We start from the raw sequence: 17,514 nt of genomic DNA, 5'->3' as shown, positions 1-17,514 counted from the left end.
TTTTGCCATTGAAACCTATGGGGATGGGTGGTGTTACACAGCTTTCTGAAACCGAACAGCAGGGGGCGCCCGACCTTTGGAGAGATCTTAAAATTGCTGTTGGGAGACACTTATTTCCAAAACAGCAACTTTACAGGAGAGAGAAAAAACTTTGTAAACTTTTAATGTAAAATGTAAATGTAAAAAGGATTTTATTTCAGGTCATTTTGAAGAGTTTCTGTTAGTCCGTTCATTAAGACATTTTGGCACAGTGTAAGGGACAGTTTGTCTGTTCAAATTATGTAGTAAACTAAAAATCAACAAAAATGGAGACAAGTGTCTTTCATAGGACAGCGAAGATATCCAAGGGTTATTTAGCTCTGCTAGTGTATTCACTGAAGCTGTGACTAAAACATTTAAAAAATATTGTTTGTTAAATCTTTGGTTAAACTAATGGAATTCAGTTGGTGCACAGGGGTACATTAAAACCAAGTACTCCTGAAAATGTGAACACAGTATATAAATTCTCAGAATTGTTATTGTATGCTGCAACACCAAGATTTTTTATACTTGGACCTAAAAGCCCCAAATGATGAAAAACTGTACATTTGGCTATCATAAACGATCCCTCCTCCACCAATTTTTATTCTTAGCACTTTTAATACTGGCAGGAAGTTTTCTCCTGCATCCACCAATCCAGAGTGTTCATCAGTCTGCCAGATGGTGAATTGTCATTAATCACTTCAGAGATCATGTTTCTACAGCTCGAGCGGCAGCACGGTTTACACCACTCCATTTGACACTTGGCATTGCACATGCAATATTAAACTCAGGCTTGGGTTTGACAGCTTGGCAAATTTGACAATTTGCAGCCAACCTGCTTTCACTCCTTGTATTGTGAGCAATTTATTGTTGAGAATGGCAGAGAAATAGATCATATTAAGCAATTTTTTTTTGTAAAACAGACCTGTATAAGTCAAATATGAACTAGCATAGAACCTCTGTAACCACTCTATAACTCTTTCCATGGGTGACACATATATACTGCGGGCGTAATAGACCACTGAAGTCGTGTCGTCATTTTGTAGTCGGCGACATGTTGTTTATGCCCATATTTGGGGTTCCGTGTCCAAGCAGTCCAAGTAAATAACGAATTTGAATGGGCTTTTCAAAAACTGGCCTCTGTCACATTCTGTGGTAAATAAATATGTTCAGAACCCTGTACTTTCTGAACTGTTCATTCTGTGTACATTTACCTCCTAAATATCAATGGAACCTCTAAATTTCGAGATCGTTTATGGGTAGTAATTAGAAAAATGCTAACTTTAAGCAAATGCTTAACTGACGTCACAGCACCGCGGCTGGAAATGACCCCGGACTGGAGTCTGCATAACAACAGCGAACTCTGGTCAGATCACGTTTTGGATTATTATGCTTCCAATCCAATCCAATCCACCTTTATTTATATAGCACTTTAACACTTTCGAAGAAAGGACAGAGTGCTGTACATAAAAATAAAAGAATAATAAGAATAGAAATAGGTACATACAACAATCAATACAATCAACACTCTAGGTATCAAAAGCTAAGGAGAAGAGGAAGGTTTTAAGAAGCGATTTAAAACTGGATAGTGTGGAGGCCTTTCTAATGTGCAGGGGCAAACTATTCCATAACCTAGGTGCCACTACAGCGAAGGCACGGTCCCCTCTAAACTTGTATTTGGTTTTTGGGACACTTAGGAGCAGTTGGTCAGCTGACCTGAGCGAGCGTGTGGGCTTGTAGGTGTGTAGCAGCTCTGAAAGGTAGGATGGTGCTAGACCATTTAGAGATTTAAAAGTAAATAAAAGGATTTTAAAATGAATCCTAAAATAAATGGGCAACCAGTGGAGTGAGACTAAAATGGGGGAAATGTGCTCATATTTACGAGTGCCAGTTAAAAGCCGTGCTGCTGCATTTTGTATGCTTCTTCATAGAGGATCATTAAAGCATTTAAACAGGTGAAAACTCTTTCAGTAATGTTGAGTAGTGTAATGTTAAGCAGTGTAGTCTGTGTTAGAGCTTTAAAGGGCAGATAAGAGAAAATGGCTCTCAGTTCAGCAGCGCTTCCACGAAGCGTTTAGTATTTAATTACGTCATTAGTTTATACTAATTACAACACCTGACCCAAATAATCAACTAACAACTAACTAATCAACTAATCAACTTACTATCTGCCCTCACTAAGGCGACAACCAACCAGAAACACCAGTTTATTTCACTGCATAATAAAGAGGGTAAATGTTAAAACGTGTTACAGCTGGTTCTGTTTTAGTGATTTTATGCTGAGACTCTCAGCTCTCCTCAGTAAGGGCAGTTAGTTCATTAGTTGGCTCAGCTGTGTTTAATACGCCGTATAGTTATGGCCAGAGTTCACTGGTGTTGTGCCGAAAACAGTTCCCTGCTAATCTCTGCAGCGGCGCCGGGGGTTCAGTTCACTCCGCTGTAGCATTAGCTTAAAGCTAGCATTTTTCTCATTACGACTTACGATTTCATAATTCAGAGGATCCAGTGATGTTCAGGAGTAAAATGTACACAGAATAAAACATACAGGGGTCTGAACAGATTTATTTACCACAGAATGTGACGAAGGTGGATTGTTGAAAACCCTATTCATTTTCCTAATAGGGAAAAAAACGCTTAGACATGGAAGCCATGAGGACTACAGAATGACGCACGACTTCAGTGGTCTATGGTACGTATATTCTTTATAAACAGTCACGGTACGTGGGTCACGGTTGGGTTTGCGCAAACGCACGCAGAATACACGGTACACAGACAGTCTATAGGAGACTTGTGGAACCTATGAGCATAACCCGGAAACTGTAGCTGCAGTACTGTTGCTATTAGCAACTCGCTACTGACTTGAGAAGGGTCTGACTGCAGAACCGGAGGCTGCAGTTTTAAGACCGCAATTTCAGGACCCCAGTTTAAGGACCCTATGTTTTCGCGACACTGCCACCTAGCGAAGTGGTCGTGGACACGACACACTACAGTCAGAATGTATGTCGTGTCATGTAATTTCCTATACTGTATTACTGAAATATAAGTAGGATATGTTTGTACCATCTATAATATAAAAACTGTACGAGTTTGAAGGGGGCTACTTACTATTCGTAAAAATAAAAAAAAAAGTTTCAAAATAAATTTGAAGGGAAAAATAGTTATGCCTTATTTTAAATGGTGCTGTCTGTGTACAATTTTTTTTTTATGAATAAGAACTGAAAATCGTAAATCGTAATCATAACTGAGAATTGCTCATATAGTTAAAGAATATTGTGATTTTTTTTTTGTTTACAATATCGTCCAGCTCCATTTCAGATATCAAATACATATTATAGACCCAAGTCTTCCTTGTCTCTGATATGTGGTTGGGAGTTCTAAGACTAATTCTAAGACAAAGTAATATTTGGGTGAAATAAACATTAAAAAGTGTTAGTAGTTAGCTAAAGTGGTGATATTATATTAAGGAGTAGTAAGTGATTAATTTCGCTAGGTGGCAGTGTTGCGAAAACATAGGGTCCTAGAACTGCGGTTCTGAAACTGTGGTCCTAAAACTGCAGTCTCCAGTTCTGCAGATATATACTACTGACTGACTTAGCCTGCTCTGAGCAGTTTCACTCTGACTGGAAGTTGGACTTCACAAGCAGAGAGCGCACAGAAACGCAGATCTTTTAAACTGTCCACAACTGTCGCTGTGCTGCTACTGAAAAATAATGGTTGCCTGTTTTTTTTTCAGTGTGAATGCAGGGTTAGGCACTCATGCTCTCTCTCTCGTGCCATCTGTCTACACCACTGTATACACAAATCACACTACACTATTATTACTGTCCCCTCACAGTAATACTGGGAAATTCCAGCATTAAAACAAATCATGATTTTGATGAATATTTAAGTGAATGACACTATTAATATAACTGTATTTTAACAGTCTAATGCTGATATTCCTTAAAAAGAACTCAAAACACCGAAATCCATCCAGAAATATGCTTAGTAAAAATATTTGTAGTTTAAGCAGTTAAAGTAATGCTGTTGTTGACAGTAGGAGAGAACCCTGGTTTCAAGCATTTAATAAAAATGCTCGAACAAAACATTTTATTACAACATTTCATCCCCAAAAACAAAACATGCTTCTAATGAAGTTCCATTGTTATTATAAATTTAATAAAGGTGAGGCTATACAGAATGCTCATCCTCTTTTTTTTCCACCAACTATAACGAAAATGTACCGAAAACGTACCGAACCATGGGGTTTAAACCGAGATGTGAACCCGAACCATGAATTTTCTGTACCATTACACTCCTAATATATACCTACCCCCAACCAACCCTGGTTCTTTCTCCATATGCTTACTTTAAAACACAAATACAGTATTGATAAAACAGTATTTACCCCTTTACAGATAACATTCGTTTTTTTAATTATTAAATTAAATTTGTTTTTTAGATAATCAAACAATTTTTTCAGATAATAGCCTAAATCAATTAAGACTCACCAGATACATTTTTTAAAATAAGGTTGTACCTCAGACAGATGAATTGGAAACCTCTGTTTTTTAGCTTAACCCAAAAAAACCCAAGGTAACGTGAGGTAACCCTTTAAAATCATCTGTGTAAAGTTCCAAACAGCACTCTGTCCTCTCTGTCATTTAAACTAATAAAGTGTCCTAAGTGACATATACTGAACATCCTAAGAGCATTACAGCATAGTGGTTAAATGTATGATCAGGGGTGCTGGGTGAGTGCTGGAGATAAAATGCACTCATTTTAAATGTGTATTATTTGCTTATACAGCTCTGGCCTGTTCTGTTCTATCCGTTTTAGGAATTCAAATGCTTTAATTAGTTCTATAGAACTAATTCTGACAATTTCTAGAATAAAATCTTGAAATACAAGTTAAGAAAACGTTATTTACATGTCATTTACATTACATGAGGACTTTAACCTTGAATATAAAAAAACACGAAAGAGCTGCTCATTGAATTGATCTGATTCAATTTGGAATTAGCATCAATATTCAGTAATGGGCTGTTATTGGTTAAGGATTTTCTGTTTTAAAAGTCACCTAATCAACAACATTTCAGAGTATTATACAGCATAGCATGCAAGCTTACCACTTTCTGTTGTCTTGAACTGCATCATTAAGATTGAGGTCAGAATTACTTTGAATATCTGCAGTCAACTTAGTTTATTTTTGTATTTTGGTAATATTTTAAGACCGACACATGTGAAAGGAGTAAAGATTAGAATGCACAGTGGTATCCTTTTTTTCTTTCTACCTTCATTGCATTAATACAGCTGTTTTTCTCTTCTTCTGCTGCTGCTGCTGTGATGTGCATCTGGCTGATCTTCAGTAATTGAATGAGGAAACTAAGAGAAGATTAAGGCAAAGAACATACTTTTAATACATTTTTTCTTCACTGCCTTTTAAAACATTGACCAGCTTTAAGCAAACCATAGTGGCACTTCTCACATACAGGCACATACGCAAAATGGCATATTGTACAAAAAACCTAGTCACTATTGCAGTCTCGAATACAGCCACAATCACCACAGCTCTGATTATTATTACTCATGTTTCATTAAGGCACTTCCTGATAGATAAATGGCAAAACCGAAGAATTCACAATATGCCGATGCGTTCTCGTAAAACAGAAAAGAAAATCATGAACAGGAAGGATGGAGAGATTTAAAGTCTGGATTCATTAAAAAAGAATAATAATAATAAAAATACACAGCATAGACATCTATTGATATGTGTAGTGCATGGAGCATCTGAGTCAGACCGTTGAATCATAAGTACCATCAATTAGCAAGATAAAACGCACTTAGTCGATAACAAGTCCTGTACTCGGCCTTTAGGACCTAAAACATGATAAACAATTCTTTTTTTTTTTTCTCAAAAAAAAGTTTAAAGGGAAAATAATGATTAAACACAGACAGTTCAGAACAGTACTAAACTTTGGTAAGCTCTAAAATCAACATAAAACTCCACAGTGACAGTTCTAAGAATTGCACAGTTTTTTTTTTAACAAGTGAAAGATTAGAAGGCCTTGTTCAGCTGAATTAAGTCCTTTTATGTATTTAATCACTGACTTATTCTTTGTCCTTCCAAATTACAGCCAGTCATGCCTTGCAATCAGAGCTATTTGTAATCAACCGCTTTTCAAGAGGCTAGAAGAGCAGATGGTGAGAGAAATAGCAACATTCGAGCTTCGACACAATCAAAAGGTCAAAATGTGTAAAATCTCTTTGTCGATGTTTAGGATGACAAGGCGCTCCTCCTAGTTGAGCAGATCTTACGGCGGTTGTAACAAAGAATTAAAAAAGTTTAATGTTCCAAAAAAATAAAACAAATGTACGCAAAGTCCTGTGTGCTGCAGTTCATGATTACAAAAAAGTAAAGGCGTTAAAAACAGCTAAAACAAAAAAAATGCTTGCTAAAAAACGACACATCAGACTTTTAAATGGTGGACAAATGGACCTGGACTAATAACCTGTGATGATGGATGGATGTGGAATGCAAAGAATATTCTTAAATAACGCAATATTGTGGCAGGTATGGAATGTTCTGGGAGTTTACTTTGGGTGACATGAACAGTATGAGACTTGTGGTACCTTTAACCAAAGCAGTGGAGAGATTCCTACCCTCTCCTGGCCAACAACTCTCCTCATATACATCTTCTCTTAACATAATCTAGCAGCGGCAAAAAGGATTGGACAAAGCATCTGGTCATGCGAAAATCACCAACACAGAACAGAAGGAAAATAAAAGCAACATCTTCTTTAAAGGCATGATTATGCATACAGTCGTACTGCATTTACACCCATAAGACACCCAAGGCAACATAAATTCCACATGAAGTGACCTCAAGAAGGAATGTGACAGACGTTGCTCCACAGTTATTTGCTGTAAAAAGATGCAGTGGTCGTCAACTAAACAATAAAATTTATATATATATTTTTTTTACGCGTGTAAAAATATATATACATATAATACTATCTGATTCCATTCACACAGGAAGAATAGACATTAATTACTAGGGGAACTGCAAAACCGACACTGAAATTCCTTGTGGCCGGAAAAGATCGGCCGAGTACCGTAACGAGACTTCAGAGCCATCCGTAGTCCTTTCATTTTTTAGCTCGTTCAGTCCGAACTGAGTACTCAGAACAAAAGACGTGTAGAAACGCGCTGTAGAGATATGAATTAAAAATGTAATAACGTGTATTAACATGGTACAAGATTGCAGCTTTCATCAGAAAGGGAGGCTCCATATCATATCGAACTTTCAGCTCAGTTTTGGAGTCCTGAAGGGGGGAGGGAAGAGGAGGGGAGGGTGGGTTTGTCCTGGGCTGAAGTGCGAGGGGCTCCACCCAGCCTTTGAGGCTCTGCACTAAAGATCCGTGACTTTGTTCTCCAGCGCTGCTGCAATCTGCTGCAGTCGGAGAGTCAGCTGCTTACTCTGAGCCGCAGGATCTTCCTCCAGTGACGAGATGATCTGTGGAGAAATCGCAGAGAATCACTCTACTGATCAAAAGTTTTCAATCACCATTCCAATCCCTCAACAGTGTAAAACCCTATAAATGCAAAGAAAAATGAAGCTCAAATATTAGTCTTTTGTAATTTTACAAAAAAACACTGAGTTGTGTCCAGAATTAGGTGTAGATTATTCTAATATGAATAACTACTTTTTTTACTTTTCGGACTATATATATACATAGTCCAGTGTGCCTCATGTATGAATTCTACCAGTCAGGTTGTAAAGAGCAGTGAAGCCACTCCACTGAAGTGCAGCGTTATAAAGGAGCTTTAGTGAAGTTTCTCCAGCACTGAGGCTGGATCAGTTTTAGAATTAGCCGCTAACCACAGCGCTAGCTCTTTTGTCGTTTAGAGGTGAGTATATTGGACTGTAGTCTGCGTGTTTTCCATGTTAAAACAAGCTACTGGTATTAAGCTACAAGCTACAAGTTATTGGTACACTCAGGGTTCCACAGTGTAGTGCTGTCGGGCAGTATTCACTAGCACTGCTGCTAAACACGCTAAAATACTGGATATCTAAGCTTACTGTAAAAACACAAGCACTTTACTGACCCAAATAAACGGTTTTCAGTAAAGAAATCTGTGTAGATCAAGCATTTTTTAGGAATTTAAAAAGTTTTGTTTACTTAGGCACCCCCAGCGGCAAGACCTACTGAATTAGAAGGAAAACATGGCAACACCCTTATTCCTTACTATTGTTGTTTAAAAATGCGCCTTATAATCCGGTGCACCTTATGTATGAAAATAGATCAGAAAATATCCGTTTAAGGATAGTGTGCCTTATAATATGGTGTGCCTTCCCAGCTGACCACCAGACGTCAACAGAAGTTAATTTCAGGTTGAATGTTGGTCATGATGTCAGATGACCAAAATTTTATGCCAGGATAACGTCTAATACTGTTATGTGCCTGCAGGGTCATAATCTGTAAAATATGGTCTTCTGTTCTACTTCTGCATTTATTTTATTATTTTTAGTGATTTGTAAATGAGCATATGAAGACTGTGTTTCGGTTCTGATATCAACATGTTCTCAGTAACTATTGTATAAGTGACATTAGCAGCATCATGTTTGCTCAAATGGGAAAAGCTGTTTTAGCTAAAAAAAAAAAAAAAAAAAAAAGGTCCTGGTACCTACCAGATACCATGTATTTGAAATGAATATATCTTTGCAGGAATGGTAGCAGAAGCACACAGACACCATTTGCTATAATATTTTACTTTTGCCCCACTCAGGAATACTACTGTTTGTTTGATTTTTAAAAGAAAAATATTAAGGACTGTTGCTTTAAATAAACAAGCAGAATGAGGCCAGAATGAACCGATAATAAGGCAGATAAAATGTCAAAACATTTGATAAGTAACATTTAAAGTGTTTCAGTAATTAATTTGCTTTACCTAATGAAGTTATGTGGAATACTGATTACAAAAACACACAACAACGTTGTGTCTAATGTTCTAATGTTTAATGTGGCGAGAGATTGCTAACTTTTAAATGACTGTGTAAAAATCTGAGTCTGAGAAAGAAAGGGAGGAGAGGTGGAGGAAGAGAGAGAGGGAGAGGGAGAGGGAGAGAGAGAGAGAGAGACTTACTCCATCATAGTACTTGCTGGCATACTGATAAAGCTGGTGCAATGCGACCTGGGTGTTCAACTTCTCTGTGTGAGACTGAAAAAAAAAAAAAAAAGTTATTCCACCATTAAAACACCAACAACATGCTCTCTGCCACACACACACACACACACACACACACACACACACACTCCCTAAATCCCTCACCCGTGAAACCTCCGCCAGGTGTGTATTCATGTCCTGGTCACTGACTGACACCATCTGACGAATGCCCTTGTAATAACTGCAAGGTAAAAAAAGATATAGTTAGGGCGAGAGAGATCATATATACAGTATTTCACAAAAATGAGTACAGCACTCACATTTTTGGACATTTTTTATTTATTATATATTTTCATGGGACAACCCTGAAGATATTACACTTTGCGGTTCGTTATTAAGTTGTTAAATTGTTATGCGGCTCAGTTCCTGAAGATAGTAGATTATGTTCTGCTCGAGAATGTCACAGAACATGTTGCAATTCAGCTCCCCAGTGCTGCAAGCACTCATGGTCTGGGCTGCATGATGCTACCACCACCATGCCTGACTGTGGACTAGGGAGTGTTTTCTTGGTACTCTTCGCCAGGGTGCCGCCACACATGCTGGAGACCATCTGAGCCAAACTAATTTACTTCACAGGTCATGGTTCCCGTAATCCATGCTCTTGGACTGCTTGTCTTAAGCAAAGCGTTTACAGGCTTTCTTGTGCATCAGCTTCAGAAGAGGCTACCTTCTAGGACAGCGCCATGTGCAGACAGATAATGCAGTGTGTGGCCAAAGTGCTCTGAGTATCTCAGTTTTAGTTAGCAGTCTTCTTAGAGCCCAGACCATCTTTGTGGAGACCAACAATTCTGTTCCTCAGAGTTTTGTTGCCATGTTTTATATCCAGTGGTCAAAATGAAAGATTTGTCCACAAAATTACTAATTTGTCATGCCTGCTTCCCATTCACACCTGAGTTCTTGTAACACTAATGAGTCACATGACAATGGGAAGGAAAAATGGCTAACTGGGCACAATTTGGACATTTTCACTCACTTTTGTTGCCAGCAGTTCAACTATTAATGGCCTTTTGTTGAGTTATTTTAAGGGGAACGGCTAATTTGCACTGCTATACAAGCTGAACACTGACTACTTTACATTGTATCAAAGTGGTATATATTAAGTGTTGTCCCATGAAAAATCTAAAATAAAATATTTACAAACATGTGAGGGGTGTACATACAGAATAATATTTTCCTATTTCCAAGAAACACTGAGAGAATAAACTCACTCATCAACCATCTTCTTATACGTGGATATCTCCTTTGCATAGAGGAGCTTATTACTTGGGGACTCCTAAGAGAAAAAGTAAAGAAAATGTGAAAGATTTAATGAAATAGAAGATAAAAATCAATAACAATAGAACAACATATTTAGAGAACATCTCATTTCATACATAAAACGAATATACAGCATTCAAAAAATGTGTAAACTACCAATGTACTGTGTTACCAATAGTATCCAATTAGGAAATTAAAATATTAATTAAAGGACATTTAGTTATATTAATTTCTTAACATTAGTGTACTGCAGAAAGCAGGAGCAAACCGATCAATACTTCTACAAATGTTTAGACAGTGTAAATTTCCCAGAATGCTGTGTCTAGTCATAAACGTACCCGGGTCAGTTTGTGCTCAGTCTTGGTGCAGGCATCCATGAAGGTCTGGGCAATGACGGACAGCGAGGCATCCACTACCTCAGTCACATGAACGTCAAATATGAAGTGAGGGTTCTTCAGAATGTTCACCCAGAACCGCAGAGGCAGACTGTAAATCACAGCACACACACAGCACAGTCATATATCTGTAACATGCTGCTCCACATTCTTCATCAAAAAGTGCTGAATTTTTTTTTTTTTTTAATCATAAAAGCATCATTAATTACATGGGCAATCTTTTTGTACTAGGCTGCCTAGGGCCCAAAAGAGTGAAAGACCCCAAAACGCTTACATTAGATGCGCACTAATGTTGAATAACCTACTTGCACTGGCTAACTACTTTAATCCTATACCATATTTACTATATTAAGACTTTTTAACATATTTTAAAATGTTGCAATTTTAACAATTAATAACCTATTTAGCCTTAGCATATTGTCATGGTTTTACCAATAAACTGTACTTAAGTCTCTATCTGCCACTGCCTGCTGCTCTCACCCAGAGTGACTCATACTAATGCAGTGTGCTGTTATTGCCCAGCTAGGGAATTGAACCGTTGTCTGCCACGGAGAGAAGAATGTTGTTAACTATTACACTATACAGATTTGCGTTGTTGAGAAACTTTTGTGCCATCTGTAAACAGAGCTAAAGCAGACAGATTTTAAAACCCTCAACACTGTTACATAACAGTCTTGACTGGTTAATATTTACACCCCTAAATTTACATATACCCAGCTCACTATACTAAACACAGTGGCTACTCACAGAGAACATCGAAAGCAGAAGATGGAGGCTAAATAAAAAGACTTAAAGTTAACTGGCTAGAATTTATTCAGCTACCTAATTGTGCAGAGGGCCAAAATAATCATTAAGTGTCAAGACTCAGTGTTTTGACTACAGCAATAGAAAATACACATTATTAAAGAGATATCAGCATGTTTCATTGTAAGACAAATGAATAGGATTGTAAACAGGCTTGAAAAAGCCTAAGCCTTTTTCAGTCCAAACTAATGATCATACTTACTTATTTTTACATCAAAGTACAAATCAAAGTAAAATACAAATAAAAATTAAAATAAAAAAAATTAAAGAACAGCTTGGTATAAATAATAAATTGCACATGCTTTCACTCTCATGAGATCAAGCCTGATGTGCCAAAAATAAATAATAATAAAAAAAATATATAGAGAATTTTAACTATACAATTAATAATACCCTGTGTAGCTGGGGATAGCCATTTTAACTGTAATAGCTGACCAGCTATGAGCAGCCATTAAGATATTTTGTACAGAATTTTTATAATATTAATTTGCATATTCTTCACACTATAAGACACATCTAAAATCCTTTAATTTTCCCCAACAATCATCAGTACGCTCTATGTATGAATTTTGCCGATCAGGTTGTGAGGAGCAGTAAAGCCAGTACATCGTTATACAGAACTTTCAGTTTAGTTCTCCAGCAGTATGATCTTTAGCTGCTAATTGCGCTAAGTGCTAGCTCTCTTATTGGCCTGTAGCCTGCTGCTAACCCCGGCTATCACTGCTGGAGCAGCATTAGCATTACCATTAGTGGTTAGCTGCTAATGCTTCAGCCTTAGTAGAAATCTGAAAATCGAAGGTTACTGTAAATAAACAGAAGCGCTTAACATTTCAGGAGAGAAATCTGTGTAGATCATTATCCACTGCTCTGTCTGATTTTTTTTTTTTTTACTTTTTTTTTATTTGTTTACTTAGCTTAGCATTACTGGTCTCGCCACCCAGCGGCAAGACCTGCTGAATAAGAAGGAAAAAATTGCAACACCCCTGTGCCTTACTAGAGTCGCATAAAATGTGCCTTATAATCCGGTGTGCCTTATCTATAAAAATAGACCATTTTTTAATAGAAATAAGGCGCACTATCAATAGAACATTTATTGATAGTGCACCTTATAACCGGGTGCGCTTTATAATCCACATATATAATGTGCCTTATAGGGCCAAATAAAAAAAGGCATTCTTAAACACATTTAAAGTCTCATTTCTAAGTCTCTTAACTTAACACAAGCTTAACTTAAGGCAGTGAATGTGCTCTCTCACAGTCTCATTATAATAAGTCTGGTTTCTCCTGCTCTTTCTTTGGTCACAGAGGAGCACAGAAATGGACTGCAGTACAAAGTTGGAGTTGAATTCCTAATGAGCTGCTGCAGGTTTACCCTGGCTGAGCTTTTTAAGAATGTATAATCTGATGCCAAATCTCCCACAGTCCTGGAGCTGGAGAAAATCCATCTCATACAGCACATACCCCAGCTCTACCTCTAGCCCCAGCCCCAGCTCAACACATTAACACAGAACGCAATTATCTCCTTTTTGTTCTGGGAGCTCAGTGATGCAGAGACTCTGGTTGCACCTGACTCCAAACACAGAGAAGCCAGAAGCGGAACAGATGCATGCACTCTGGTGAGGGCTACACTTCCGTATGCTTATGGAGAATACGCCTGTCAGTCTCCTCAGTGCTTACTAAACAAGACACGGCGTGAAGATTTCATCTGCACTCGCCAGAGCCTGAATAATTCAATCTGTACTGGGTTCAGAGAACTTCCGCTCACGTCTCGGCGGCTGTTCTGGGCCGGGACACAGACAGGCTAGTGGAGATTTAAGGCGCACTGTAAAATGAGTTTCTGGTCAAGCACTAAGAAAACCTGTGAGTGAAGTTCAGTGAGTTCAGCCTTGGTAGTCAATGGTAGTGGAAAACATAGATTTACTGTTAAGGATTAGTATATTCTGTGAATTTTAGAGCACAATCTTTTTAATTTTCTAAATCTATAAAATATGTGCTTTTTGTTTGTGCATTTTTGTCATACTTACATTTTTTAGATTATCAAACAAACTTTAATACCATACAAATATAACCTGAGCAAATATAAAAATCACTTTTTAAATGATGATTTCATTTATTAAGGGGGAAAAAAACTATTCCAGCCCTTTGTGAAAAAAATGGTTGCCCCAATAAATAAACTGTGATTAATCATCCTTTTTCAAACCACAACCAGGTTTAATTACTGCCATATCTGAAGAATCGAAAAAATCACTTAAATAGAACTGCTTAATCAGTAAACAATAATTGAAGGGCGGTGGAATGTGTGGAAGTGTTTTGAACAGGAATTCCTTTTAGAGAGTGTTTAAGGAATCACAAAGACATCAAAGCTCTTCATTAGTGTTCTGTATGGCACTGTGAAGATTGTAAAACACACCTGTTGGTCTTCCATATGTGGATGGTCTCTTCATCTACATTCTCGTGTTTGTGCGCTTGCTCGTCCAGGAAATCGAAGAAGTATTTTACGGCTGGAGGAACCACAGTACCTGTACACAAAACACTGCGGAAGAAATCATCCACAAACTGCTGCAGCGTGCCCTGTAACACACACACACAAACAAAGATGCTGTAATCTTCACAGCCAAGTGTAATTTATCTTCTAATTAATCTAGCCCCCCCCCAGAGTTTACACTTTCACTGTGTAATTATTTTCCCCCTCACTTCCAAGAACCCAGGATGAGAAGAAAAACAGTACTTGCACATTTATTGAAGCTTCTCTAACTCAGGACAGAGATATACTGTTAACTATTTGCTAGTGTACAACATGATTGCTGCCTTGTGTATCCTCCGTCCATTTTGTGAGTTGGTTGTGAGCATCAACAGAAATTAATATATTGTTTACTTGAGGTACTGTCCACACAAAGCCGCTAGAGGCAGTGCAGCACTCACGAATGCAGCATCAACATGGTGGTAGGTTTTGAAGACAGGCTACCTAGGTGTATGATGTGTTGTTGCCATTATGGTTGGAGGCCTCTACTGAAAGTTTTGTGCGTAGCAGCTATATCAGTTGTATCTCTAGCTTTATAGCACTCAAATCTTAACAACAAAAACAACTATACATTCCGGTTAGCTTTGAAGTAGAAATTCCTGTGGTTGTGACTTTTAAGACAAATATGAAACTCATTGCTGCCTTAATTACAACAAATGTTATGAATCAGCCGTCTAAATTAAATAACCATTCTCTATAATGTTCTCTTACAAATGTACCTTCATGGAGAGCAGCCTGGTCAGATAGATCTCAGTGATAGCTTTAGTGGTGGCTTTGTCCTTCATGCTGCCTCTTTTGGACTTCACATCGTCCAGCTCATCTGCTGGCCTCACCAGATGGAACACTTTATCATCCTCCAGCAGAGCGCTCCCTAGAAAACATGCCAACACTTGTCTGTTACTGACACATGAAAGTCAAGTGTCTACGATGGCCAATATAATATAAACTAGTTAATTAGGCCTCCTTAAAAACACTGTCGGGTCCATTACAGCTTTTACGAAATACGATGATTTTCTTATACAGTACCAAAAGTCAATTAATGTTCTTTTTTTTCTCCACTACATTGTACTGATACTGAAGTCATTCAGGCTATGAAGGAACACATAAGGAATCATGCAGCAATGTAACATTGTTAAAAAAAGAAGCTTTTAGGTGGCTCTTATCTAGGGAGCTATTAACTTGTGTTTTCTGAGGCTGGTAACTCTGATTAACTTTTCCTGTGCAACAGAGGTAACACTAAGTTTTTTTTCCCTGGGCTGGTCCTGATGAGAGCCAGTTTCATCATAATGTTTGATGGTCTTTGTGACTGCACTTGAGGATACTTTAAAGGCAGCTTCTTTTCTCATATATTAGAACATTACTCAAATAGAGCTATTCACTATATACTAACTCTGCCTTTTCACAACTGATGCTCTCAAACACATTAAGAGACAAGAAATTTAACTAATTAACTCATGACAAGTTCAGCACAGCTGTTAACTGAAAGCCATTTCATGTTACTCTACCTCATACAGCTGACTGAGAAAATGCCTAGATGTGCAAAGCTGTCTATTTAAGCAGTCTAAAATTTGACTGGCGCTGTACATAATTATTTACACACCTACGATTGTGGCAGAAAAGTTAACTTGCATACTCCATATATTTAAAACAACACAGTGTCTCAATAATACATACAGGGACAAGACACACATACACCCACAGATTATTAATTCAGTGAGGCTAAACCTGCTGCAGAAAAACAACACTAAGTTGAGCTAAAGTTAAAGTTTAAACTTTAAAAGTTTGGAAGCTGTCTACACATATAAAAAATATATATCTACAGGAACATTTTACATTCAGGTCAGAGAGGTTGAGTTGTTGAACCACAACAGCGAGAGGGTTGTTTAGAGGATTAAAAAGAGTACAATCTGTTAAGCATGGTGGTGGCAGCATCAAACTCAGGGGCTGTGTTATTTGACTGTATTTAAAGTGAATGTAATAGTGGAGAAGAAGGACATCCATTGTTTTCGGTATAACCTCAAACCAGCAGCAAGACTATTATAATTTGGACATCTCTGGATGCTGCCAACAGGATAATGACTCCAAACACACATTAAAGTTGGGGTGGAATGGATAAAGCAGACTTAAAATTAAGCATTATTTTGACCTCAACCACACCCACACCATGTGGACTGTGCTAAAAAGCCAGAACTGTGCCAACAGACAACACATTTAACACATCCCTAATTCACTATAATACTAATTATGTTAAGAGGAATGATCAACCAAAAGCATTTGGTCAATATAAGGTGTGTCTTGTTGCTGTCAGAAATCCCTTTAATCATTTTCCTTCCCCAATACCAATATGGAAATCTTGACTATGAGCCGAAAGAATATTCCTTCATTAAAATCTACTTAGCTTCAAGTGAAAGATGCACTTCAGTTAAGATGAGCATCTAGAAGTAGGCTCTCGTCCCCAAACTACTCAAATATTTAACTACCAAACAAATAAACACAGCCAGAAGCATTACATTACATTTACAGTGTGTGCTGTTTTAGATTAGATTTGTTGCTTTTTTCCCTGCAAACCAGTATTTTGTGCTGATAAATAAATCTGCCTTTTCATCATAATAGTAGTATAATGCAATTACACCCTTTAAAAAAAACAATGAAACGGATAATGAATTCACCTTTTAAGGTCCATTCATTATGAGACTGGCTAATATATAATGGTACAAGTTAATTCATATGCAAATAAGCATACATGGAAAAGCAATGGATAAAATGAAAAGACAACAAATATTGAGGTCTTGTTTATTTACTGTACAATTAGTTGCAATAAATATAATATAATGTAATTAACAAATGCCATAGTGAACAGTCTGTACACCTATGCTGATCTAAACTTTATCAAACACTGAAACTAACGAACACTAACTTTTTCATAAACAAAAACTCAAAAGACTTTTTCAAAAACTAATATATTGTAATTTCCAATGCTAGACCTCTAATTCTTTGTGACAAGCATGTCTCCCCATTCCCCTGGGTTTGAACCGTTATGTTTCAACATGGATCCCATTACGGATTACTGATTACCTGCTTCAAATTTTAATCAGTAAAGGCAACCTAAAGCACAGCGCTGTGCTCACACCTGCGAGCGCTCATTCCACGCACCCGGGTTCTAATCTGCAATCAATCTCATGCTCAGCCAAACATCTTAAATGTCGCTTCCCCAAGATTTCCTGCATCAACTCTGCTCCTTCCTGCACTGCTGCACACTCGGGTCGTTTCTGCCGGGGCTGCTGTTTGTTTTTAAAATGAAGGAGCAG

At 37.6% G+C, this 17,514-nt stretch overlaps 1 protein-coding gene across 1 annotated transcript in view; it reads right to left on the bottom strand.

The window, feature by feature from the left end:
- Nucleotides 1-5,921: 5,921 nt before the first annotated feature.
- The window catches only part of plxnb2a.1 (plexin b2a, tandem duplicate 1), a 183,416-nt gene continuing 171,823 nt past the window's right edge, over nucleotides 5,922-17,514 (bottom strand). Inside the window, exons 32-38 of the mRNA XM_007229723.4 lie at nucleotides 14,926-15,077; nucleotides 14,096-14,256; nucleotides 10,825-10,972; nucleotides 10,438-10,502; nucleotides 9,335-9,410; nucleotides 9,149-9,223; nucleotides 5,922-7,517 (exon numbers count right to left, since the gene is read on the bottom strand). Of these exons, the coding sequence (XP_007229785.3) occupies nucleotides 7,413-7,517; nucleotides 9,149-9,223; nucleotides 9,335-9,410; nucleotides 10,438-10,502; nucleotides 10,825-10,972; nucleotides 14,096-14,256; nucleotides 14,926-15,077 (782 nt within the window). The 3' untranslated portion in view covers nucleotides 5,922-7,412. The remainder of the gene's footprint in view (nucleotides 7,518-9,148; nucleotides 9,224-9,334; nucleotides 9,411-10,437; nucleotides 10,503-10,824; nucleotides 10,973-14,095; nucleotides 14,257-14,925; nucleotides 15,078-17,514) is intronic.

This window comes from Astyanax mexicanus, chromosome 2, assembly GCF_023375975.1.
Source record: "Astyanax mexicanus isolate ESR-SI-001 chromosome 2, AstMex3_surface, whole genome shotgun sequence".
NCBI classification, from domain to species: domain Eukaryota; kingdom Metazoa; phylum Chordata; class Actinopteri; order Characiformes; family Acestrorhamphidae; genus Astyanax; species Astyanax mexicanus.
Note: the sequence above shows the minus strand (reverse complement) of the source record. Positions and strands in the feature narration are given on the sequence as shown.